The sequence below is a fragment of the Coturnix japonica genome, chromosome 24, assembly GCF_054131305.1.
Source record: "Coturnix japonica strain WE chromosome 24, WE-NBRP24, whole genome shotgun sequence".
Lineage (NCBI taxonomy): Eukaryota > Metazoa > Chordata > Aves > Galliformes > Phasianidae > Coturnix > Coturnix japonica.
This window is the reverse complement of record NC_140686.1, coordinates 9303218-9328614: the sequence shown is the minus strand read 5'-3', so window position 1 is coordinate 9328614 and position 25397 is coordinate 9303218. Positions and strand designations below refer to the sequence as shown.

The 25397-nt window shown below is 53.6% G+C and overlaps 2 protein-coding genes across 27 annotated transcripts in view; one reads left to right on the top strand and one right to left on the bottom strand.

The window, feature by feature from the left end:
* The first annotated feature begins 7041 nt into the window (after positions 1 to 7041).
* Positions 7042 to 11627, top strand: CYB561 (cytochrome b561). Of its 3 annotated transcripts, none has more exons than XM_015885758.3 (7): positions 7042 to 7100; positions 7908 to 8058; positions 9026 to 9233; positions 9949 to 10047; positions 10115 to 10218; positions 10300 to 10457; positions 11000 to 11627. In XM_015885758.3, exons 3-7 carry the CDS (start codon positions 9032 to 9034, stop codon positions 11193 to 11195), a joined length of 759 nt encoding a protein of 252 aa, XP_015741244.2. In that variant the 5' UTR covers positions 7042 to 7100; positions 7908 to 8058; positions 9026 to 9031; the 3' UTR covers positions 11196 to 11627. The 3 variants fall into 3 exon arrangements, with proteins under 3 accessions (XP_015741244.2, XP_085379937.1, XP_015741245.2); XM_085523811.1 differs by having other exon boundaries at positions 8996 to 9233; XM_015885759.3 differs by lacking the exons at positions 7042 to 7100; positions 7908 to 8058 and having other exon boundaries at positions 8955 to 9233.
* Positions 11628 to 11771: 144 nt separating this feature from the next.
* TANC2 (tetratricopeptide repeat, ankyrin repeat and coiled-coil containing 2) overlaps positions 11772 to 25397 on the bottom strand; it is a 141458-nt gene continuing 127832 nt past the window's right edge. For 20 of the 24 annotated variants that reach the window (XM_085523796.1, XM_085523800.1, XM_015885745.3 and 17 more), the window contains 5 exons: positions 25043 to 25072; positions 24152 to 24243; positions 22526 to 22672; positions 20250 to 20350; positions 11772 to 18696 (listed from right to left, as the gene is read on the bottom strand). In XM_085523796.1, the coding sequence (XP_085379922.1) occupies positions 16719 to 18696; positions 20250 to 20350; positions 22526 to 22672; positions 24152 to 24243; positions 25043 to 25072 (2348 nt within the window). In that variant the 3' untranslated portion in view covers positions 11772 to 16718. The remainder of the gene's footprint in view (positions 18697 to 20249; positions 20351 to 22525; positions 22673 to 24151; positions 24244 to 25042; positions 25073 to 25397) is intronic. The other 4 variants (XM_085523797.1, XM_085523802.1, XM_085523806.1 and 1 more) reach the window with 1 other exon arrangement.

The window sequence follows — 25397 nt, the reverse complement described above, 5'->3', positions numbered from 1 at the left end:
AAAGGGAAGGGGAAGGGGTTGGGAGGAAAGAGGGAGAAGAATTGAGGGAAGGGTGGGAATGAAAATAAAGCAGGAGGAAGGCTGGGAGTTCGGGGTGGGCGGCTGCGGGGTCTGTCCCACGCTGGACTCTGTCCTGGGCCCCTCCCACAGCTGTATGGCAGTGAAACCCCATCATGGTCATCCCTGAGTGACCCACAGCTTCTTGGCAGCTCCCCATGGACCGAATCTCATTTTACAGAGGAAAGCAGTGTTTCTTTGAACCGTGAAGGAAATCCCATCCCGTCCCACGAAGTGTTTGGATTTGAGGAATTAAACTGATGACAAACGAGTAACAAAAAGTTCTTTCCAAATGAAAACCAGATCCGTTTTGATGGGCTTGATGGCTCATTTCACGTCACGTTTTTGTTTTGTTTGTAGCTTTGTTGTTGTTGCTTTTTAATTATATAAATCCCTTTTCTCTGGGGTCTGGCCCCAGCCCTGGGAGCTGTGCCCAAGTTGAGCTCTGGCCCCAGTCTGGCCACATCCCACTGACCACATCACTGCTCTGTAGGGTCACAGCAGACACCCTTCATGGAGTGGGGAGCTTTTAAAGAGGGGAACAGGGCAACACTTGAACTGTTGGCCCCATCATGTGCTGGACATGGCCATAGAGACCCAATGGGGAAATCCCAACTCTTTGAAAAGGGACAAATCATCCCAATGTGGCACCTATGGGATGCAGAGAACCACTTCCAGAAGAGAAAGAAGGGAATTAGGAGCCTGTGAGCCCTGACATCAATAAACCCCTTCCAAGAATCACAGCTTCCTGGTCACACCACATCCTGATGCAAGCATCCACAAAACCTTCATTGTTGATGCTGGTTCTGTGCCCACCAGTGAGATCAGCAGCGCCCGCAGCCTGGACACCACGACACCCTCCTGCCCCCCCCTTGCCATCTTCACTCCCAATCGGCCACACGATCCTGGAAACATCCCTGAGAAGTTGGGAAAATGGTTGGTTGGGCTCCAATTTGGCTGATGACCAAGAGCTGATGAATGGAGATTTCCTGAGAAGCTCCGGCCCCCTGTTCCCAGCTATACCGGGGAGGGGTTTTCCCGGCCATTGGGCCAGGATTAGGGCTGAAATGGGCTCTGCAACCTCTGCATGATGTGGTGACCCCAACAAAGGCAGTTTGGAGCCTTTTTCCATAGGGAAGAGCTCACGGTGCTCCTGTGGTTGATGTACCTGAGGTGATTCTGAGCGCTGCTGCTGCTGCTGTGGGATGTTGTGTTGGGCAGGGTGGCTGTATTGCCCAGCTCAGTGACATCCCATCCTAAAGGTTTCCAGCTGAGATCAGACATGGGACAGTGCTGGCAGAGGAAGGAGCCATGATCCAGGAAAGCAAATGGGATAGATGCAAGCCCAAAGATGCAAGTTGGTGCCTCTGTGCTGCCATGGGGCACACTTGGGTGCAGAGGGACCCACATACCCATTGCAATCTGATGGGGTTGAACTGGGTGATGAGGATATGGGAACACATTTGGACCCATAAATGGGATACCCTGGGCTGCGTGTGATGTGGACCAGAGGGATATCAAAGAATGCACATGAAGTGTTGCCACGGAGACGGATGCTGGACTGCAAGCGGCCGCAGGGCTGTGGGGTGATGTGGGCTCCTGGGTGAGATGCCGTGTCCCCGACAGCTGCTCCAGCTGGGAGGACATTTCCCATCCACTTGCATTTCCATCAAGAGCTGCAACCAGCAGCATCCCCCTCCCTGCAGCACGTGTGTGTGGACACGTGTGTGCTGGTGGAGGCACTGAGGGGCAGCGGCTCCTGGCACCGAGCACAGAGCCCTGGGGACCGATGGAAGAAATGGGACCAGAATGGTTCAGATATCCCCAAATCTCAGACATCCTGTATCTCATATATCCCTGCAGCATATTGCCCAGGGCAGGATGTTGCTGGGGAAGGAGCACTGTTTACTTTCATCCTCTTTAACAAACTCTTTGGCTTCCTGACTCAGCAAACCTCCCAACCCACAGCCCTGGGGAGAGAGGGGGGCAGTGATGGGAAATGAGCTCCTGGCCCAGAGACCCACAGACTGGGAAGAAATAAGGAGTCTGAAAGCAAAAACCTTAGGAGGTCTGTAAGGAATCAGCTGAGATAGCAGTGAGGTGGGAGGTGTGCGAAGGAGGAGGAGTTTAGGGATATCCCCAGTGCTGGATGGAGAGATCTGGGGATCTATGGCTCTCCCTATGGCCTCCATTGGGGATGATTAATCCCATCTTCTTTATTTCGGGTGTGCCCCCTCGTGTGTTAATTTCCCTCACTGCTGTGGTTTTGTGGGCACAGTGGCTGGTGAGAACCCTGCCAAGAGAATTCCTCCTCCCACTCCCAACCACGGTTTTAAACGATGCTGCTTCATTTACTGATGAATTTAATCAATTATCAGAGTGCATAATTCGCTAAGCTGCTTTCCCTGATGCTGTGACGTCGCTGTGAGGGAGAGGGAAAACATCACTGCTCCAAATTCCTCATCTCAGCAGCTCTTTGGTCGTCCTGCCAAATAAGAAATGCAGCAATGCGCCTTTGTTTCAGTTTGTTTTGGACTTACATGCGCCAATATGATGGCAAACCATTGGTACAAGTGCTGTGGCCGATGCAAGCAAAGAGCTGCAGTAACTGCAATCCTGATCCAGAGAGATTTGAGCACACTTGGCATTATGGGATGGCTCAGGGTCCTGATGGGTCATCTGGGCTTGGGGATGGGTTAGCAGGACCAGAGCGCTGTTGGCCATCAGCAAAATACATCCATTGAGAGTTGCTTTGGTCATTTCCAGGCTAAAGTGGGCTAAAATTTCCAGGCTACGTGAGGCTAAAAAGACTCACTTAAAACCCAGAGCATCCCCTCTCCCCTGGTTTGGGGTGTGGTGGCTTGGCAGCGAGCTTGCTGTGTCATCATAACAGCCACCCCATAGCACCAAAAGAGCACAGTCAGCATTTGTTGAGGCTGAACACAACAGAAAAGCTCCACATCAGCAAGATTTCAGCCCTGCCCTCTGACAACGCCTCCTGTCGCGTGCTGGCCATAGGACACACGTTTATGGCTGGTGGCGTGAGAGGAGATGTCAATGGAACCACATGCTTCTCTGCATGTGTAGCACCAAGCAACCTGGTGGGGCTGGGTGGAGATGGGAAGGGGGTGGAGATGTGGGGTTCTACCATGGGAGCTCCTCCAGCTCTATCCCCTGGGCTGGGACCAGCACCAGCATCTTGAGGCTGTAACATTGCCTCAGAAGGCAGCATGCAGGGGGTGTGAAAGCCCATCAATACTAGACCCCAACAAGCAGCTCAGTGGGAACACTATGGGGCAAGAACCGAGGGCCAGAAGTCATCTGCTGCTCGTCCCTCGTGCTGTATTCCTCATCCACTGTCACCCATCCCTCATCCCTTGTCCTGTGTTCCTCATCCCTTGTCACCCATCCCTCATCTCTTGTCATCTATCCCTCATCTCTTGCCCTCCCTCCATCCTTCACCCCCCACCCCTCATCCCTCACCCTCCATCCCCACTCCCCGTTGGCCAAGCACCAAAGCGTGAGGTGATGCGGGAGATCTCTGTGTTCCCTCCACACCTATGCATCAACCTGATAAAATATGGCAAAGTCCACATTTTTTTTCCTTCTCCCCACCCCCTGTTCCTTAATAACACAAAACAATCCTAGCCACAAGGCAAGTGAGCGTGACTGCTGCAGGAGCATTAATCACCCGCTGTGAGTCCGGTGAGGGTTATCGCCGCTGTTTATCCAGGCAGCTATTAAAATCCCTATAAACGAGCCTTCAGCCTCTTCTGAAAGAGATGGAGTGTGAGTGCCTGCTGCACAGATCTTATCACTGCACTGTGCTCCCAGCGAGGAGAGGTTTAATTGCTGAAGGGATGAAAACGGGTGTCTGTGCCCTTCGTTCTGAGCCCTGGGTCAGGGGGAACTGAATCTCAATGGGAATCTATGGGACCCCCAGAAATTGGGGGCTTGTAGGGGCAGCCATAGGTGCAATTCAGGACAGGGACTCTGCATGCTGGGGGTTGGGTCTGAAGCATTGTTTTTCCCATTGCATTTAGTGACAAACCCAATCTCAGCAGCTGTGCTCCTGCAGCCTCTCCTTGGGGACTCATCCTTCCCATGAACGCGTTTCTTAAGCGATAAAAAGTTGATTTAGGGGAGAGAAAAAAGGAACCAACCCACCAGCCATGCGATATAACAGCAAAATGGGAACTGGATAATCTCAGGTGGAGGAGGAGAGGGGGCAGAGCTGGGGGGGGGGATGTGGGTGGGCAGGACGTGGGGTATTGATCTGAGGGGCTCCTGGTGGTCCTTTGGAGCCCCAGAAGAGCCCAGCGCTGCTGCAGGCCATAGAGGTTAGAGCTGGGGCCAGTGTCATCCTGGCACTGTGGTGATGGTTTCATTACAGGCAGATTTAATAAAGCCATTATGTCCCTGGCAACGTTGCTAATTAAAGAGGCTGTTACAAGCTGCTGGCGGGACCCAGCGTGCAGGGCTGGTGGCAGGGCTTGGGCTGTCCCCACATTGCCACTGCTGTGTGTCCTGTGCCTGATGGGTGCAAGGGACCAATGGGCTCAGGTTTGCTCCTACTGTGTGGATGGGATGAGCAACCACGTGCATGTAGGGCTGTGGGCTGCTGCGTGGCTATAAACACATATAAAGATGCTTTGTTGCATTGCCTTGAAGTGCACGACACTGTGGATAAGGCCTTGATTTGGTGAGGGACACCCAGCTTGGAGGTCTCCTGCAAGCCAACCATGCTACAATTCCATGACTCAATATTAAAACACTGCTGCTCTTAGCACGAGGGTGAAGCTTCCCATCTTGCCATCTCTCCCAAAGGAAGCCCCCAGCTCTCATCCCCTGCAAGGCTTTTCCAAAGCTCTCAGCCCACCCACAGAAGGGGAATCCCTCCTTCAGCTCTGCCCCCAAAGCCCAGCTGACCCCTGCCACGAGCTGCAGCCCAGCTGCTAAAGGTTTGAGCTTTATGGTGGGTTTTATGGCTGAGATTAGCTCTGGTAAACCATTTACCAATCTATTTACCAAAGGTCTGGGGAGGATCCTGCTAACTGGATGCCAGCCAACATTATCCCCATCTGCCATTGGGAGCTGCAGCCCTGCCAGGATGACCCCCAGGTGGGGAACGTGTCCTGGGGATGGTGGAAGGCACTCAGAGAGCAAAGTTATTGCTAGAGCCAATGTGGGCTGATGGAGGAGGGGTCCATTGGTATATTTCTGAGTGTTGGGGGGCTGAGTGGAAGAGCTCCAGGGGTTGCAGAGAATGGGGCTCAACACCCGCAGTGCTCCCAGGGCTCCAATATAGGGCTGGATCTGTTTGACATCTATGGGTGGGAGGAGAGGCCCTGGGGCTGCCTGGTCTTTGCTCCCTGGTCGCCAATGGTACAATGTGATTGCACCACACAGCTGTGCCAGGGGAAGCTCAGGTGAGGCCATAACATAAATGTTTTATCATGAGAGTGGTCAGACACTGGCACAGGGTTCCTGTGAGGAGGCTGGTGCCCACACCTCTGCATTCAGGGGGCACTTGGAAGATGCCCTCGGTATCTTACTTTAACTTCTAGTGGCTGGGCAGGCAGACTTGCTGACCTTCCTTGGTCCCTTCCAGCAGAACTATTGACACATCTCCAATTGCTTTGCAAAGATAATGCTGCTGCAAGATACAGTGCCCCTGTGCCCAGGGTTGCAGTCGTGCTTGCAGGGATGAGGTCTCGAGGCTGCTGCACGTGAGGCTTTGCCCTGGAGCAGGGAGCAGACTTTGCTCTTAGGGTGATGGGTTTCCATTGGGAATGGGGATGTCAGCTCTGTTGAACCTCTGGGTTGTGCTCCTAATGGTACAGCAGCAGCCGGAAAGTGCTCCAGGTCCCACCAGATCCCACTGGGTCTTACCAGGTCCTCTATGTCCTGCAGCTCTTTGGGTGCCCCAGGTCCCACCAGACCTCATAAGATCTCACCAGGTCCTCCAGGACCTTCAGGTCCTTGGGTGCTCCAGATCCCACTGGGTCTCACCAAATCCTTCAATTCTTTGGTTATTCCAGGTGTGAGGTCCCATCAGGTTCCACCAAGTCCCATCAGCAACTTGAGTGTTCCAGGTCCCACCATCCCCACCGCATCTCACCAGATCCCACCAGGTCCCCCATGTCCTGCAGCTCCTTGGGTGCTCCAGTTCCTACCAGGTCTCACCGAATCCCATCAGCTCCTTGGGCACTCCAGATTCCACCAGGTCTCACCAAATCCTTTGGGTCTTTGGGTGCTCTCGATCCCATCAGGTCCCACTGGATCCCATTATCAGCTTCTTGGACACTCGAGATCCCACCAGGTCCTTCAGGTCCCACGGCTCTCCATGTCACTGGGTTCTCCACGTCCCACAGCTCTCGACCTGAGGGTGCTGTGGGTCCCTCGGGGTGCCCAGCTCCGGGGATGCTGAGCACTGCGAACTCCTGGTGACATCTAGTGGCACTGCGTGACGGACACGCACACAAAAGGGGGGACACAGGGACATGTCCCGTCCCCCCCCACCTCCGTCATCAGCCTTCACACCCGCACTCCCATCAACGCTGCGGCTGCCAAAACATCCCTTGGTGCTGCTGATAGGGGTGCAGGTGATCAGCGGGAGGTAATTGCGTTAAACCCACGCATGTCCCCTCTGCTCGAATGGAAAAAACAAGTCGTGAAGCCGCTGTGTCCTCTGTATGGGGCTGTGCGTGGGGCTGGGGGGGGGGGGTGATGCACCCGAGGGTGGCTGTGTCCCCTGTGAACGGTGATAGTGGGTGGGGGGACAGGGCTTGGGAGTGCGGGGGGGTCACACAGCAGTGATGTAGAGCTCTGGGGCTGTGCCCACACTGTGGCAGATCCCCCCCTGTTTTGCAGCCTCCCTGCCCGCTGCCATGGCACCCTCGGTCTGCAGTGATGCTGTGGGGGGGACGGGGTGTGCAGCCCCCCCCTCGCCTTGCCATCATGCCGTTGCCTTGCCAACGCGGTGGCCTTGTCCCTGGCTCAGACGTTGTCACCGCAGGGTCTGGAGCTGGCAGCACCCTCAGGTAAGAGCGGGGCGGGGGGTTGCGGGGGAGGGGGGGCTGCATCGTGCAGTGTTGTTGTACACCAGGATCCGCCCCCCCCAACCCTCAGAATATCTCTGCATGAACCTGTAGCCCCAATCCAGAGCAGGGATCCCCCAGGGGACCCCCAGACCATCCCCAGGGATGATCCCCACCATGAGAAAAAAGCAATAGGGAGGGGACAGCATAATGGGGTGGGGGGGTTTGGGGGGGTGTTGGTACTGATTTGCCATGCTGCTGACCCGCTGCTTTGCTGGGAGGATGCTTTTCACCCCAGTGCCTGGTGGTGGCCATAAACTTGTTCTTTCCAGTGCTAAGGGGCCACCTGCAGATCCCATGGTGGTTGGGGACCAGGCTGCCCCCTCGTATCCAGGTGTTTGCAGCTGGCATTCAAGTTCTGGGTGATGAAATCTTAGTCCTTTTTGCCAACTTTGAGGCCAAATGGGGCAGGATGGTATGGGGTAGGTGCCAATTTGGGGCAGGTCCCAGGGCTGTGGGGGGCCTTGTGTAGTGGGGAGGGGACCTTGCTGCCTCTCCTACCCCCACCTTGCTCCTGTCCCCATTGTGTCTCCCAGAGCCTCCGTGGCCCCGGGCGTTGGGGCTGGATATGGGCAGGCGACATTTGCAGTGAAACCTAATGGGATAAACCAATTCCCTTAACACACTTATCCAGCTGATCCAATAAAGGTGGCTGGGAATAAAGTGTGTGCGTGGTCTTAATGCATGCCCACCCCCTACCCTACCCCACCCACCATCCCCAGTCCTGGCAGTGCTGTTGGTCTGTTACAGCCCAGTTCCAGACGCTGCGCAGCACAGACAGGGACAGAGGTGGCCTTAGGGCTGTGACTTGGTGGCCCTCACTGACGGAGACTGGAGAAGCGGCTGTGCTGGTGGAGGTGGCTCTGATCCCTGCAGATAACCCGGCACAAAGTGGCTGAAGGTGAGTCTCAGGGGCTGTGAGTGTGGCCATCATGGTTTTCTCCCCCCCAAACCCTGTCCCCAAGGGCCAATGCTTTGGTCACTCAGTGAAGTTTGGACCCTGAGCAGCATCACTCATCCCTGTGCTGCTTTCATCTAATAGAGGGGTGCAGTGGGGTGGGGATGTGGTGGGGAGGGATGTGGAAGTTGGGGTATGGAGGGATGGAGATGAGGAGGGGGGAGGATGGGGATGGAAATGGAGGGATGAGGATTGGGAGGGAGTGAGAAGGGTGGGGATGGGGTGGGAGAGCGGATGTAGCTGAAGGGCTGGGGCAGGAGAAAAGGGCAAGAACAGATGTGGTGTGAGGGCTGGAGGCAGCAGCAGTCGTGCAGGGACAGAAGGGCTGGGTTGGGGCCAGGTGGGGGGAATGGGGAGATCACAGAATGGTCTGGGTTGAAAAGGACCACAGTGCTCATCCAGTTTCAACCCCCTGCTATGGGCAGGGTTGCTAATCACCAGCCCAGGCTGCCCAGAGCCACATCCAGCCTGGCCTTGAATGCCTGCAGGGATGGGGCATCCACAGCCTCCTTGGGCAACCTGTTCCAGTGCGTCACCACCCTCTGGGTGAAAAACTTCCTCCTCGTATCTACAGAACAGGGATAGAAGTGCTGGGAGGTGACAGGAGAGCAGTGACAGGAGGACAAGGATAGGAACTTAGGAACAGGATCCTGAGGTCAGGAACTCAGAAGCACTTGGACAGGAGCTCAGAACCAGGATCACAGCAAGATCAGGAGCTCAGGGATGGGAGCAGAGCAAGGACAGAGGCCAGCAGGGCTGGGCGTGCCATGGCTGCTGGGTGCCACCCCATGCAGGTGACGCAGCGGCAGCAGGAAGCATCCAGGTCTCGTGGCAGGTGAGGGCGGTCCGGGCTCCACCGCCCCAGGGTGGGCCCCATCAGGGCCTGGCTGCCCTCTTTGTGTCCCCGCAGGTCACCATGGATGGGTCCCCATCACCTGCCAGCCCTGCTGGGCTCTCAGCCTACGTGGCAGTGTCGCAGCTGCTGGGTCTGACGCTTCTGGCAGCTACAGGAGCCTGGCTGGGTCGGTACCGGGGTGGTGTGGCTTGGCAGAGCCCGCTGCAATTCAACACCCACCCGCTGTGCATGGTGCTGGGCATGGTGTTCCTGCAGGGGGATGGTGAGTGGGGCATGCTGAGCACCCATGGGGGAAGGCCAGCAGGATGGCTCATAGAGTGGGTGGGAAGAGATAGAGGGAGGTGGGGGGCGTCTGGGGAGATGGGGGTTTAATGGGAAGGTTGGGGTTCCCATGGATGTGGGGGGGACAAAGGGAGTGAGAGGGGTCCCAGGGGTATATGGGGATCTCAGAGAGATGTGGATCATCCAAGGAGACATGGGGTAGGTCCAGGAGTGTGGGGGATCCCAGGGAGATGTGGGGGTCCCAGGGAGGTATGGGGTGGGCTGAGGGATGTGGGGGAGTCCCAGGAATGTGGGGGTCCTGAGGAAGTGTGAGGATCCCAGGGAGGTGTGGGGGTCCCAGAGACATGTGAGGGTGCTAAGGAGGTGGGGGTCCCAGGGAGGTATGGGGTGGGCTGAGGGATGTGGGGGTTGCAGGGAGATAAAGGGTGGGCTCAGGGGAATGGGGAGTCCCAGGGACACGTGGGGGTCTCAGGGAGGTGGGGAATCCCAGGGACATGTCGGGGACTTAGGGAGGTACGGGAATCTCAGAGTGATGTGGGGGTCCCAGGGAGGTATGGGGTAGGTCCAAGGATGTGGGGGTCCATGGGGAGGTGGGGGTCCGAGGAAGGTGGGGGGGACTCAGGGACATGTGTTGTTTCTGGGGAGGTGGGGGGATCTGGACACTGCCCCACTGCTCACTGCCCTCTCTCCATCAGCTCTCCTGGTGTACCGGGTGTTCAGGAACGAGGCCAGGCGCTCCACTAAAGCGCTGCATGCACTGCTGCACGGCCTGGCGCTGCTCATTGCCCTCGTTGGTGGGTGCTGTGGGTGGGGGTGATGGATGGGACCCCCACCCCAGTGCTGATGGGCTCCTCTCTGTAGGCCTCGTGGCCGTCTTTGAGTCACACCGTGCTAAGGGCATCTCCAACATGTACAGCCTGCACAGCTGGTGTGGGATGGCTGCCTTTGTGCTCTACCTCCTTCAGGTGAGTGCTCGCAGCCTGTGAGGAGCTGTGGGTTGGTTGCCTATAGGGCTGAGCACCCTCTGATGCCCCAATAACCTGCAGTGGCTCCTGGGCTGTGGCTTCTTCCTGGTGCCTGGTGCATCCTTCTCACTGCGTGGTCGTTACAAACCCCATCACATCTTCTTTGGCATCGCCCTCTTTGCCTTCTCCATTGCTACCTGTCTGTTGGGCATCACTGAGATGCTGCTCTTCAACATCAGGTGCGTGACTGACCTGGGAGGGTTGTAGCCCCTTGGACCCCCATTAAGGGCTGCTCCAGCCTCAGCCTGTGGGGCAGAGCCCAGCCCCTGCCCAGGCTGTGGTTCTGTGGCTGTGAATCACCCTGAAGGTTTGAGTTGCGCTGGTGCTGAGTCACTTCCCAGATGCTGTTTAATAGGGGCCTGCAGCAGCTTTTTCCTTTGGTCCTAAAATACAGTCAGCACTGTGGCTGCTGCTCTGCAGCAAGATGCATGCATAACCACTCAGGTCCCCCCAAAAACCTCTGCCCACTTGCTGGGAGGATGCAAAGATGTCCCACAGCTGCGTGGTGTGGGGCCAGGCTGCTTGTAGGGTCTCTCTGCAAAGCAGTCTCACTTCTTGCTCTGACTAGGGACAAAGGGACCCTTCCCAATGTCTATACCTGTCTGTGGAGGGTACCACAGCTTCCTCCAGGGAGAGGAAGATGAGGATGAGAGGGGTTCCAGCCCTGGTAGGGATGGTCACCTACACCGCAAAGCTCAAGCATCCCCCTCTGCACCCACAGGGACTCCTACAGCCACTTTGTGCCAGAGGGAGTCCTGGCCAACGTGCTGGGGCTGCTGCTGGTGGCCTTTGGGTTGGTGGTGGGCTACGTGCTGACACGTGATGACTGGAAGCGGGCACCGCTGGCTGAGGAGATGGCCCTGTCCATGGACTTCAAGACCCTCACGGAGGGTGAGAGCCCTGGAGGCAGCCAGTGAGGCCCCCAGCGATGCCCTCAGCTGCCTGGTCCTCATGGATGTTGGATGTCTCCATGTGCCCCAGCTCCATGCCCGGTGTTGGTGAGCAGAGCCTTTGCTCAGGGCTCCCTCTGCTTCTCCTGCTCCATGTGCAAATGGAGCTGCCTTCACATACAGTGTCCCCAGACTCAGCATTTCCCTACTCCCAACCTCCAAAGCACATTCCCATCTCTTTGTGCCAAGCAGCGGATCAGATGTGTCCCATCACCAACACTTCTACTTGCTCTCAGCCCACACCCTACAGGGCTGCAGCCACCAAAGCTCCCTCGCGGCTCCAAGCAACACCATGTCCATCTGTGCAATATAATGTTTGTATTCAAAAGGTTTTCCCCTCTTTTGCCATGTGTTGTCTGCAAAGTGAACGCTCCTGCCTTAATAAATACTTGCAGCTAACCCTGCCTCTCACCAGTGCTCATCATTTCGGGTACCCCAAATCACCTCCCATTGCATTGGGATGGGCAGAGCTGGGCTGCTCTCACCTGCTGCCATTTGGGATCATTCACGTCAGGTTGGGAAGAACCATCAGTCCAAAGGCTGTTTCCAAGTGTTAACCATTTATAAATAAGTACATTTTTTTTTTTTTCATACATACAGTTTTCATTGTACAGATTACAATCTGTATACATTGGGGTGAGGGAGTGGTGGGGGAAATGCATTCTTTTGAACTTTTCACATCTATCTCACAGCTCACATGTACAGACAAGAAAACTCTGCTCAAGCAAATACAGCAAAGGAAAAAATATGTTTTCTTCTTTCCTTATACGTGACAGGCGAAGGCCTCCGCTGTCCGCAGGGGTTGTTCTCCCCACTGCACAATGTCACAACTGTGTGGTGTTCAATATATCATCAGTAGAGAGAACAGAACATGCATTGAATAATATACTGTACAGAGAAAGTCCTTTACATCGGAATTATAGAAAAGCTAAAGGAAAATTAAGTGTCTTAAAGATCTTCCCAGCAAGTGTCTCGAAGGATGGCAACCAGGGGGGGATTGTACAAATCACAAAGTGTGCATACTGTACAGGTCTGTACCAACTCGGATCCTCTCGGAAGTGAAGACAGAAACAAGAGACAAAACGTTGAATGCAACACTATGGGAATAGGGAACGCCTGGCAGGAACGACTCCTGCGGCGCTGGAAGTCCACACCAGTCCGTAAGTCAGCGGCGCAGCGAGGAGCGAAGGCAAAGCAACCACCTCTCCTGGGCACAGGAGAGCCCACCTGGCCCAACCCCGCGGGGTCCCAGCACCCACCTGCCTCCCGCGGGGCTCCCCCAGGAGGGATGAAGTCCTTCTTGCAAAGCTGGCGTGGCACTGAGACGCAGCGGTGGCCGGGAGGGGAGGACGCAGCGGATCCCATTGGTGTCCGTTCAGTGTAGCGGGTGATGATCGCATTGAGCTTTGATTTTCTCTCGGGTGGATCTGGAGAAGTTCCAGTGAGATCCAGCTGCCGGTCAGGAGTTGGACACGAACGCACCTTGCTAAAGAATTGAGCCCTTAGTGGTTTAGATTAGAAAAAAGAGTTTGATTGAATGAAAATCCAGCAATTTATCCAAACAAATCTGAAAAAAAGCAGATTGACTTTTCACCGTTGTGCTTGTGTCCAAACGCACCCCAGCGGCATCGGGGAGTGCAACCAGCCAGGAGTGAAGGCGTCCTCTGTGGAGGTCCCCATGCCACGCCATGCCCTCAGCCCTTCTCACCACACCATGAATCACAGCCAGGAGTTGTCGGAGACCCCGAAGACAAATTGAGCCCAAAGCCACCAAGGAGTGACCCAGGACCTCCTCTGCAACCAACAGGCACGGCGGCTTGCTTGTTTCTCTAGGTAAGGCGGAGCTGGCACTTGGGTTCAAGCTAGACTTCTTCTGGGTAACCCTGAATTCACAACTGCCTTTGTACGAGGGGACTGCATGGCCGCCCATTCCGTACCACCCCGCTTCGGGACCTAACCCACATATGGCTTAGGCGTGATGCACACACATAGTTTACGCAAGCTAAGCGGGTTTCTTTACAGCCATATGAAACTGGGAATAAAAGAAAAACAACAACCAAACCAACACAACAAAATTCAGCCCTGGATGAAGCAGCGCAGGGTGGGCAGCCCAGGTTCCACCTCTGGAGCTGTTTGAAGGACCTCAGCTTTGGAACAACTTCCCTTTGCCAAGCACTTCCATCGGTCCCTCACAGCTGTTGTCAGAGCCCTCCAATGTCATGCCCAGAATGTAGGGCCAGCAGCATGACCACACGATGCAGGCAACCCACCTGGCACCGCAGCATCCTCGGGCACAAACCAGAACCATGTGAGTCTACAATGGGGTACAAACCATTACCATGTGAATCTACAATGGGGTACAAACCATTACCATGTGAATCTACACTGGGGCACAAACCAGAACTGTGTGATTCCAAACCAGGGCACAAACTAGAACCGTGACCCCACACCGTGCTGCTGCAGCCCCACACTGAGGTTGTGGCTCAGCAATACAGAGAGTGAGGGACACCTACTGGTGCTGCAGCTCAATACAGGCACGTGCTCCCACACTGCTGACCGAATGCACCCCAAGAGCCAAATCCAGAGGGTTTCCTAGTTGACAGTCATCTCGGTGCAACCTAAAGGACCCTGCAAGATGTGAGAAACTCAAATGGGAGTTACTGAAAGAAGCTGAAGGCACAGCGCAACGTGGGGCACGACGGTCTGCAGCAAAGACCTGGCAGTGAGGGGACATGGAGTGAAATCAGAGCAATGAGGGCACTTCACAACGGGACCACAAACACACACCGACCTCTGCTCCTGCACAAGCAAACCCGAGTGTGATGCTGGGGGGAGATGGCGGCTCCTCACCCCTATAAGAACTGCTGGGGAAGTGCCTTAAAGCCACTGCAAAGGCCGTCGTGTTTGAAAGTGACTCTGCTTATTGATGCTTATGTACAAGAGTTGGTCCTTGTGCGAGAGATGCCAGAACTCCTTGGGTTGTTTTTTTTTTCCCTTTTTTCTCTTTTTTTTTTTGAAAAATACACTAAGAGACAAGAGCTGCTTTGCTATTTCCTAACGAGGACACTACTCACACTTAAGTACCCAGTATTTATCAGAGGAACAAATTCTAACAGTAAAGTGCACTCATGTACAAGAGAGAATGGATGGAAAGCCATTAGTGCAAGAATCCTGTGAAAACGCAACACCTGCTATTGTGACAAACCCACACGCTGCACTACTCCAGTGTTGTCTCCGTGCTGTGCCTACAGTGAGAGCTATGTTTTGGTTTTATCCTTAAAACACCTTCACAACCCCGAGGTGACACTGGGGGCCATGGGGCCGTGAGCAGCACAGCAAATGCAGCTCTCCAAGTGCTGAGCAGCAGAGCGGGGCTGAGCTTGGTTCCTTTTCCCACTCCAAGAAGCAACAGAAGGCAGAAAGCTGCTCATGTTCGGAAAGATGAGGGGATGGGGTTTTCTCCTTGCAAAGCAAAACTGCTTCCAAAAGAGGGATGCACAGCAGCACGCTGATTCCAAGGAGAGAAGCAGCACTGCTGGCGCTCCCCCAGCCCTGTGACAAAGCAAAGGTTGGGGCTGAGCTGCGCTGCAGAAGCAAGTCAGCCTCAATGCAAACACTGCCCTGGACAAATACACAACAGCAGAAGCAGAGGAAAAGCCCAGGATGCTCTTGGCATGTCTGTGAGACAAAAGGACCCGCCATGCCCAGCCTGGGCTGAGCCCGACCACCACTGGGGCTGGCTTAGCTCCAAACCCTCCCACACTGCTGAAGCTGAGTGCTGCAGTTTGGTTCAAGGCATCCAGCAATCTACATCCGGATTTGGGTAGCCCTTTGGAAACATCAACAGGTTTTGCTCACTTTTCCTGCTCAGCACCACATCCTTCTTGCTCTACAAGGCCACAGATGGGGCCCTGGGCAGCCTGAGCTGGGGAGGGCACCTAGCCCACAGAAGGGCTCGGAGCTGGGAGGGCTGTAAGGTCCCTTCCAATCCAACCACCCCACAGTTCTATGACTTTGTTGTTAAGAGCTGATATGGGTGAGGCTTGGTGGTGGGCAACAGGCACTATTTTTGCTTTAAAACAAGCTCCAGCTTTATCGCTCGTCCAACCGATCGCCCTCAGTAATGGAAAGGCAAATTACAAAGCAAGCAGCACTAAGTGAAGCATTGGTAAAGAAGTCCCTCCACTCATCCCAAGAAACGCCAGGGAACAACTGCAAAATTCAGTACAAAGGTTTCTGGAAGCATCCCCCTCTGTTCCCACTGCCTTGATGTGACTTGTGTTTGATTTACAAAAAAATAAGAGAAAAACAACCAAACCACAAAAAAAAAAAAAAAAAAGAAAAGAAAAAGTCCTGAAAACAGAGCACATAAATAAATTATAAATACCCCTCTTTTAACTAGAGGCCCTTAAAGAGCAAAGCACCATCTCTGCCATCTATAGGTAGAGAACAGAGCATTTGCTTTCCAAGATTTTGGGATGGATCCTGCAACCCTAAGTGACTTTGTCACCAGACTCATCCCATCCCGGAGCCACAGTGCCACATTATGCATCCCAGCCAAGAAATAAACTGTGGGTTTCCTTTTTGGAAAGGATTTCCTAGTCAAACAGACAGAACACCATAAAAAGCCCTGAAATAAATGAAAACCCCAACGTTCAAGCTGTCCTGGTGATAAATGTGGCGCTACGTGTGGGACGCAGCCATCTGCTAATGGGGCGACCAAGCTGTGGTCCCACTCCTAACCCAGTTCCCTTGGATGATGAATGCACCATCTCTGAGCACCTGCAAAGTGCCCATGAGTAAACCAAGGTCAGGGCACCCAGATGGCAAAGCAGCAAAGCACGGGGTGACCCCCACCCCTTCCAGCAGCGTAAGCAACTAATTAAATACAATTCCAAATGCGATGCTGCACACTGGACAAGGAGGGTGGGTGCTGTGCATCGCTACAAATGATGACCTGCTCCATGTGAGCAAAGAGAGTGTTGGGAAGGGAACGGCCTTGCTGTGTGGCAGCCTGCAGATGCAGCCTCAGAAAAGGCTCTTGGGATACCTGCTCTGCTCCCACCGGGATCTGTAATGATCTGTAAGAGCTCACTGAGACAAAAGAAACTAATGGAAATCAGACACGATTGTCTCCTGAAAACGATCCGGTTACCTCCCACTGCGTAGGGGATGTTCCTGGCCTACCCCGCACCGTGTACTGGGATATCCTGGTTGGCAGCTGCCAAGTGAGGGAGCTCAGCTGGAACTGGGCAATGTACTGCTTGGCTGATGGTGGCTTCACAGTCAGCTGGGGGACGGAAGGGCTGGAGAGCGTGCATGGTGTCTGATCACCGCACCAAGTACCGGAGAAACGTGGTCATGTCGCTACCAAAGAGAAATAATAATAATAATAATAATAATAACAATAATAATAATAATAATATGCATGGAAATCAAGCTTGGAAGTGTGTGCTGCAAACATAAGGGTCTTACTCCAACAAGCGTCTCTTACACATTAGACTCCACAAATGGTCTCTTTGGTTTGATTGGGGATGTCTGCCCTTGCCGGGAGTCCCGGGAGAGCTGCCTGTACAGGTTGTCCTGGTAGGCTTGTGCCACCGGCAGCGTCCTCGCCACCTTCACATCGGGGTACGAAGAGGCTTGGGTGACTCTCTCCAGGAGGTCTCCCCGGGACCCATTGGCCAGCATCCCATGGGGGCTGTAATAGTCTTCCTCTAGCAAATGGCCATTCTGTGCATTGTTGGTTTTGTTATAAAAGGCAATGTTGCTGATTGAAGAAGGTGGGCTAAATGATTCCGGCTGGGGGAGATTGCCAGGAGATGTAGGGCTAATTACAGTGTCCACTGACGACACGGCCCAGGTCCGGTTCTGCTGATGGAGGTGGGGGTACTGCTGAGTCCGAGCTGTTTTATCAATGATTCCCATGAACGGTGTGGTCCGGGAACGGGCCGGCTCGCTGGGGTACCCACCCTGCGTGGGGGACACCGGGGACAGCTCGTCGCACGCCCTGTCATAGGCCGGCTTGAGAGGGATCTCCATCTGCTGGATCGAGGCGGAGGGGCGGAAGTTGGGCGTCAGGTTGGAGGTGGATGAGATGCTATTGCTGGAGGGAGAGAAGCGCAGGCCGACGCTTTGCGAATGGAGCAGCGGTCTTGGGGTGGGAGGGTGAGGCTTGATTTCACTGGGGTTGACGCTGATGGGCCTCCGGATGAGGTGGGACACGTCCGGCGAGCCGAGCTGTCCAGAGGGCAAGGATGAACGCTCCAGGTCCAGTTTTGAGTGGCACATGGGGTAATAGGAAGCCGACTGGCTGCGCCCAATTTGGGGTGTCTGGCTGTACCTCATGCCCCCCCTATACGCCGAGGATGGCCTCTGTGGAAGGTCTTCCTTGGCCAACCCTCCGTGCTGGCAGATGGCCCCCGCGCTGAGGCTGGCCTGCACATGCTGCACAGGCCGGCTGTCCCCTACGATCCCCCCGATGGAGCCCTGGTACACCAGCCTGCTCTGGTTGACCCCCATCTCCCCCGCTGCTGCCTGATACTTGCTAGCCATCGAGTGGGCAACCTGGCTGTACGCACCGGTGGGGATGACAGTGCTGGAGTGCACGGCTGAGCTGGGCTGGTTGCTCCGAACGATCTGTGCCTTTGCTGGCTGCAGCCTCAGGCCCTGCTGCGGCACAGCTACGGGCAGCTGGGGCATCTGGAAGGAACGCTGTGACATTTTGGACAGTGGGGACTTGGGCCGGCCGGGAAGCGGGCTGACGGCGCTGGGTTCTTGCTGATAGCGAACTGGGGAGCCCGACTGCGACCTGTACACACTCATGCCATCTGCGGGGGGGCTGGCACGGTACTGAGGGCCTCTGCGAAGAGGAGAAGGAGGTGGGCTCTGATATTCCTTCCCCTGGCTCCCCACGGGAGGTGGGCTGAAGCGGTACGAGGAGCCCTGATGGGCAGGAGAGGTGTGCGGAGGACTGGGCCGGTAATGGGAGTTCTGGTGTGTCGGAGACAGAGTGGGAGATGTGGACTGGTAGCCCTGCCTGGTGGGTGAGCCCACTGAGCTGTTGGACCTGAAATCAAAGACCTGATGGGAGCCGAGGGGTGAGCCAGAAATATAGGCAGAGTCCCGATGAGCTGGGGATGGAGGCGGGCTCTGGATGATGGGAAGCCCTTGGTTTGGCCTGGACTCTGTCTGCAAGCCAATGGAAATGTTCTCAACGTCCTGCTCAAGGTACTCCTCCTCGAAAATGTCTTGCACAGAATACAGCTCTTCATGCTGGGCTTCGGGCTCAGGCTCTGCTGGCAGCGGGGATGGCTGTTGCTGCTGCTGTTGCTGCTGCTGCTGTTGCTGCTGCTGCTGCACCTGCCGGCACTCCTCCTCCACCCGCAGCAGCAGCCTCTGGATCTCACGGTTGTTGGGGCACAGCTTGATGGCCTCATTCAGGTCCTCCAGGGCTGCTGCAAACTGCCTGCTCAACAAAGGGACAGAAAGGAGAACTGAAGTTACTCTGCATTCAAACGGGGCCGTTCTCGGAGGATATCGGGGGTTAAGTGGCTTTGTCCAGTTTACTGTGACCGCCGCAGCTGGCTGCTGCCCTACAACCCTCACTGGGATTTATTTTATTCAACCTGAAGGAGAACACTGCCAGCCACTCTACAAAGAGGGGAAAATACGGTCCTGAGATGGCACAACCCAGCCTAGCAGAAGACCTCTGCAGCGTGCATTACAGGCTGACTGATTACTCCTCACAGCACCACCACGAGCTATGCCCTGTGTTAGCAAATACAAAGCCAAAGCAGCTGAGCTCACTGTAGCCGTAAACAAGTGTAGCTCCGATGGAACTGCCGCTGCTGACGCCAGTGAAAACGTCACTTCTGCCCACTGGCAAACACACACAGCATCAGAGCTGGCTGCAGGACCCAGGGGTTCCCAGGGGCAGCGCTTCAGGCTCAGCTGGCTCTCCAGTTTTGCAATGGCTTTGGCTAACTTCTGCAGAATGAAGGGTCTGAGCAACGTTAGCAAGCCTGAAGCCCCCCAGGGATGGCGTGGCAATGGTAAGGCTGTGAGGAGTTTGGCTTTGGAGTAGAACCATCCATCTGACTGTGACTGTGATCTGGAGGATGATCCCCACCCTGGGCTGGACATGCCAACACCCTGGTTTGTTGCTTACTGCTCTATCATAGAGAGAGAAAAACTCCCCAGAACCTCCCAACAGCAGCCTGAGTTTCTGCACAGCCCACTGGAATCCAGGGGCAAGGAGGAAAAGCCTCGTTCCCTGGATGTGCTGACCTCAGCGGTGCTGCACAAACAGGGAAACAAACAAGGGCAGAAGTGATCATGGTTTCTGTTAGAGAGACCTGGGGAGAAAAGGATGCTTGTATGCCTGGGGACTGACATCATCTGGAGCCCAGTTCTAAGACTTCCTTAAAGCGTTCTGGAAACAATGGAGGGGAAAGCCATGAAAGGAAAGGCACAAGGTCAGCATGGCTCAGCTGAAGGGCTCCTCTGCAGAACAGAAGGTCAGGGCTGCACTGCAGGAGGAGCAGGCAGCCCCACAGAGGGTCACCTCCAGGGGGAAAACATGGGAATGCCATGGGCTCCAGATGCACAGAAAGGCCATACTGCACAGCCCAGTGCACTGAGGGCCACAAGCACAACAGCTGGCACAGTCACTGCATGATTGGTCACCAACTCTGCCCTGCAAGCAGTCCTGCAAGGCAAGGAGTTGGGGATTTAAGGTCAGACAAAAGCACTGTGATGAGCAGGAGCCTGCCCTTTCGCATCATGTGAATCACATTTTGCTTTGAGTCCAAGCTGAGGTTGAACTGAAGTGTCTTTATAAAAGAACACCCAGTCTTGGTGTACAGGCTCCCAGTGCAGCACAGTGTTCAGACAAAGATGAATGGCTCAAAAACATTTATGCTCCATTCTGTCATCTCATGAAGTTCCTTTGCCACTTCTTCACGTGGGGACACTCACATAGAGCTGCATGCACTCAACTTTCTCTTCCAGTTTCCTCACCTGCTGCTGCGTTTGGCTCTTGCTCTTGCATAGAAAGCTTCATAAGATTTCGGTTTCAGCTCCAGTGCTTTAGTAGCGAATTCCTCTGCCATTCCAAAGTCCTGTCATTACAACAGGTGGGTAGGTGAGTCATTGAATAGACAGAAGAATAAAAACATACACAAACTGGGGAGAAAACAAACTTATCGCAGACATATTTTGCACGTTAGCTCTGAGAAACTGACAGTACTGGAATGTTTCACATGGATTCCACATCACTTACAACCAAAGTGCTCTGCTGGCACATCCAAAGACTCAAAGCCCTTTCCATGCTGCTGGATGCTGTCAGCACCCACCAGAGGCAGGCGTGCCACCAGCTCTGTTCTCATTGTGTCCCCAACAAGAACATGCAATCCCTGTCCAACAACCTACAGTCTTGAGGAAACATCTGGTCTCACAGAGCCTGGAATGTAATCTCATGAAGGATTCTTTTTCCACAGTTGAAAGCGATAGGAAACCTTTCCCACGCCCTCAGCTTCCCACTCTGGAACGCTGACATAGTTGAAAAGGGATGAACAAAGCTGTGCATGAAGGAAAGGACTGCTGGTACCTTGGGAGCTACAAAATAGGACCTGGCTGGCAAAGATCTCCCACCTGGGCCACTATTTCACTGTCCTTTTGCCTCTCCCTGCGTATCATATTGTTGGGAGTGGGAAGGAAGAATGCGACAGTGAAGGATGGAGATGTGATGCTGAGTGGCAATGCCATGAGATCAGCACACAGCCTGCTGCCCATCCTCAGCGCTGAGCTCTGGGGAGAAGGGGATCTCCTCCAACTGAATGCTCACTGCTTGACTTGACAGGACAAGGGGGAATGGTTTTAAACTGAGATGGGGAAGGTTTAGGTTGGATATTTGGAGGAAGTTTTTCACTCAGAGGGTGGTGATGCGCTGGCACAGGTTGCCCAAGGAGGCTGTGGATGCCCCATCCCTGCAGGCATTCAAGGCCAGGCTGGATGTGGCTCTGGGCAGCCTGGGCTGGTGGTTGGTGACCCTGCACATAGCAGGGTGTTGGAAATGGATGAGCACTGCGGTCCTTTTTAACCCAGGCCATTCTATGATTTTATGATTCTATGACTTCCGTTCCAGCCCTTAGCAGTCCTGCCAGAAAGCACCCAAGAATACCCCTTGTTTGTCCAAGAACTAACCAAAGCCCACCCTTCTAGAAATGAAGTTTATGAGCACACCACACTGCTTTGCACTGAGCAGCCGTGCAGGGACAGGTAAGGCTATGTGCGCCCTAAAAAAAACCCAGGGTGAGGTTTAATATCTCCCAAGGTGTCCATGCTGGGGTTTGCTATGGGGACACGCTGCTTGGAGAGGCTGACACTGCAATGAGCAAAGAGGCCCCAGAGCAGCACCTGCCTCACCCCAGGGTGGATCCAACCTACAGGTGCAAAAACTGCACAACTACTTACATCTGTTCAGTTTCTATCACAAACCCTGGGGTGACTCAATAAGCAATAAGCTGGGGATCCAGTCCTTAACACGCAGGCTTAGCAGGGGGCTGCCTTGCTTCAAGAGAGCATTCACACTTCTGAGAACTGCGCTGTTTGTTCTGCAGCACTGAGATTTCCTTTTCACTGCTCTTCATCCGTCTCCCTCCTAGCTTAAAGGTGTCACAAAATCCCATCCTCCCTCCCCATGCAATCATCGCTGGCTCAGATATCACTTTCTGAGTCTATAGAGACTTGAAAAGTTGTGGAGGTGAAAGTCTGAGAGCAAGGGGGAGGTGGCAGTGTGCTGGAGAACAGACGTGCTGCTGAGGTTTGTCACTGGGTAGGTGCTGCTGGATTGGAGCAGGGAGTGACAGTGCTACGGCACTGCTGGGAAGAGAGGGAGCGAGTGGGGGTGTCTGCAGATGAGTCACTGCCCTGGGGAAGCATCAGCCCCCTAAGCATATGCTCCTTCATTTTAAATTAATTAGCATTCCAAGGAGAGCATCTCTTGGCTCCTCCTCCCTCACTACTGCCCTAGAAATGTGAAAAATGCCTCCACCCCCCAAATCCACAAAATCACCATCAAAAGGGAGCGATAAAAAATTCAAAACGCTGTAAACACAGCCATGAATTTTTCATCACCAGAGATGCATATTAAATCATTACTTTGCTCCTCTGGCAATAGAAAATGTTCTTGCTCTGCAAAGGACAACCCGGGCACATAGAGGAGACTGTGGAGGTCAAGGCAGGGCTGCAGGAGGGACGTGGTTCTGTGCACTATGCAGAGGAGGGTGACTTACATTCATTTTCCTTCGACATCGGGAGAGGTTGAGCAGGAGTGACACCTTCAGCTCACGGAAGGTTTTCAGGTCTTCCCCAAAGCCTTCCCTGGGGAACTTCTTCAGGGCGTACTGGTAGCGCTGGGCAGCCTCCTTCACTTTACCTTTCTGATAGAAGGAGAACACGTCAAAGCAAATCCTTTGGGTGAGTTTACTGCAAAGCAATGCCAGACCCACGGGTGTTTTGGCAGCCGAGGTAAAATGATGTCATTATTTAGCTGTTTTCTAGAAATGAAAGCCAGACCATTTGTCCAGTATCTGATCTGGAAATGCAGATGCCATGTGCAAGTTGAGTTCTCCCCCTCTCCCGCAGCGGGAAACTCAGCAAGAACTGTTTTAATAGCTTGATCCAACTCCATCTGGTTTATGGACAAATGGACTTCTGAGCTGGGTGAACAGTAAGCCAGCTCTGCAGAAAACCCTACATCCCTGCACTCCTGGCACCCAACTAACAGCTCAGTGCTGTGCACCTCAGCAGCCACACAGTGCATATCCAGTGCAACTTCATGGTGCTGAGGAGCAGCACTCTGGCAATGAGCCTTCCACACCACTCTGACTTGACTCAAAACCTCAGCAAGCACTATGGAGGGAAAGGAACACAAAGCATTGGTCTTTGGGTGCAACAGCAACAGCAAAGATAAGCATTATGGCGTTGGAGTGGTTCTGACATTGGACAAATGGATTGGGACTCATCTGGAGTTCAGATGTCTAGAAATTAGGTGCCTACATCTAAGCCTGTCAGCTGGGTTCCTTTTATCACTACTGGGATGCAACAGTCACCTTCAAAAGGTGACTCAGCCTTCTTATTTTGGGTTCTGTGCCCTGAAGGGGGGCATCCATAGCAAATGGAGTGAGAGAAAGAGGGCAGAATGGGATTTGGGACGCACGCAATTCATGATGACCCAGACAGAAGTTTTGCAGCTACGAGCAGTGAGCTTTAAAACCTCTTAGATTCAGGTTTCAGAGTCGTATCACGTATCTCTGGCAGATAACTGCAGTTGCGATGCCAGCTTTGCATATTTTCTGCTTTACCCTTGGAGCTTAACAGTGAATCATTGTTGTACTTGCACATTTTTGTGTGTGCATGCAGATCTCCAAGTCTTAATACACAAGGAGACAAAGCAACTCTAACCACGATGGTAAAACACATCCCACGAGTTAAAGGACAATGACAAAACCACCTGCGTCCTGACAATCTGTTTCCATCACAGGTTTCTCTGGGCTGTGCTGCCCTGTTGCCTTGCTCACAGCACAGAGCTGCTTGGTAACCGCAACGCTGCCAGATCTGATGCAATGACATCAGCATTGAGAACCTCTGGAAAGCACTTGGGTTCTGGTGTTTTCAAGGAGGAAATGAAGTGCTGGCTCGAGCCCAGAATGCACACAGCCTTGGCTTTGCTTCAGCTTTGTTAGGGAGTTTGGCATTCAACCTCCCCCCTCCCCAACCCCATTAACCAAAGCCAGTTTGCAGCACAAGGAATCCTGCAGGCTTTAAGGCAGCAGCACTGCTCACACTGCTATCAGAGGAGAAACAAATACATGCTGTGAGCTGCACTTTCCCCATCTCTTCAAGGAAACCCTTCTCACCTTGTAAAACATGTCTCCCTCCTCCATCAGCTTGCTCAACAGGATGATCATGATGTCTGGTTTGGAGGTGGCCATCGCCCATGTTGCTGGACCTGCAGTGTACAGGATGCATGATGGGTAAAAAACTCATACAATGCAAGGGTGGTAGGAAGCTGGGTGGAAAAAATATCCTGGGGTGGGAATTTCTGCTGGAGAGAACAACTTGTGGCGTGGTCAAAGAGCTCCCAATGACGGAGCTGACATTTCCTCTCACACTTAAAATCAATGGCATCCACACTGCAATGTTTTTTCCTTGGAGGTCAGTTGTTAACGCTGGCACTAATCAGCACAGCCATGTGTGGAAATGCTGGGAGCCATCTCCACGAGAGGGCAGTGCTGTTTGCAGAACTGGGGTGGGGGCAAAGTGTGGGGGCAGTGAGAAGCATTTAAAGGGCAAATCCAAGTGTTTATGTTGATCTAACAGTATGTAACTTACTTGTGGATTGATATAGATGTATATATATGGGTACAGCAGCAGATCCTAGCTAAAAACCAGTGCTGAGTTGGGGATGCTCTGTGCAAAGTGCTGCGGGACAGCACAAGGGGACCCAATACAGAGCATCATTATCTGACTGATGCTGGGGTGGTAAAATCTGGGGCCAGCTCATTAGTGTGGGGGAGGAATAAGTCACTGCTATTTCTATAAGTAGATTCAGTACGTTTTGGGGGAAGCAGGTTAGTTTTTGAGTTCAAGTTATTCTCTGCAACAGTCATTTAAAGAAATTATTCGAAGGTGAGGTAAATTAAAAAGATTAGAGGTGTTGGGGACGCATGCAGGCTAAATCAAACAGGAGAAAGCAAGGCTGACAAAGCTATCAGATCGAGGCTGATGCTGACAGCAATGAGATATACCTCGTGGGCGACTCGGTAACGTCTGACAACCTTCAAAGAAAGGAGAAAACAAAAAGTTGTAGGAGAAGAGGGGAAAAAAATGGATGAAGGTGAAAAGAAATAAATTAAAAAAAAAAAAAAAGAAAAAAGAAAAGGAAAAAAAAAAAAAGCAGCTGTGAGAGGCAGGCAGCAAAGAAGCCAATGCACCAGCAAAATCCCCTTTCACAGGAAAACACAACGTGAGCGGCTGCGTGGCGCAGTGCAGGTAACACTGAGGTCTGAAGCGTATACAGAGCAGTGAAGGCAGCAGCTCACAGCAATGCATGGACACAGTACGCCTGTCGGCTTGGACTAGCAAAGATAGAAAAGGCATTAC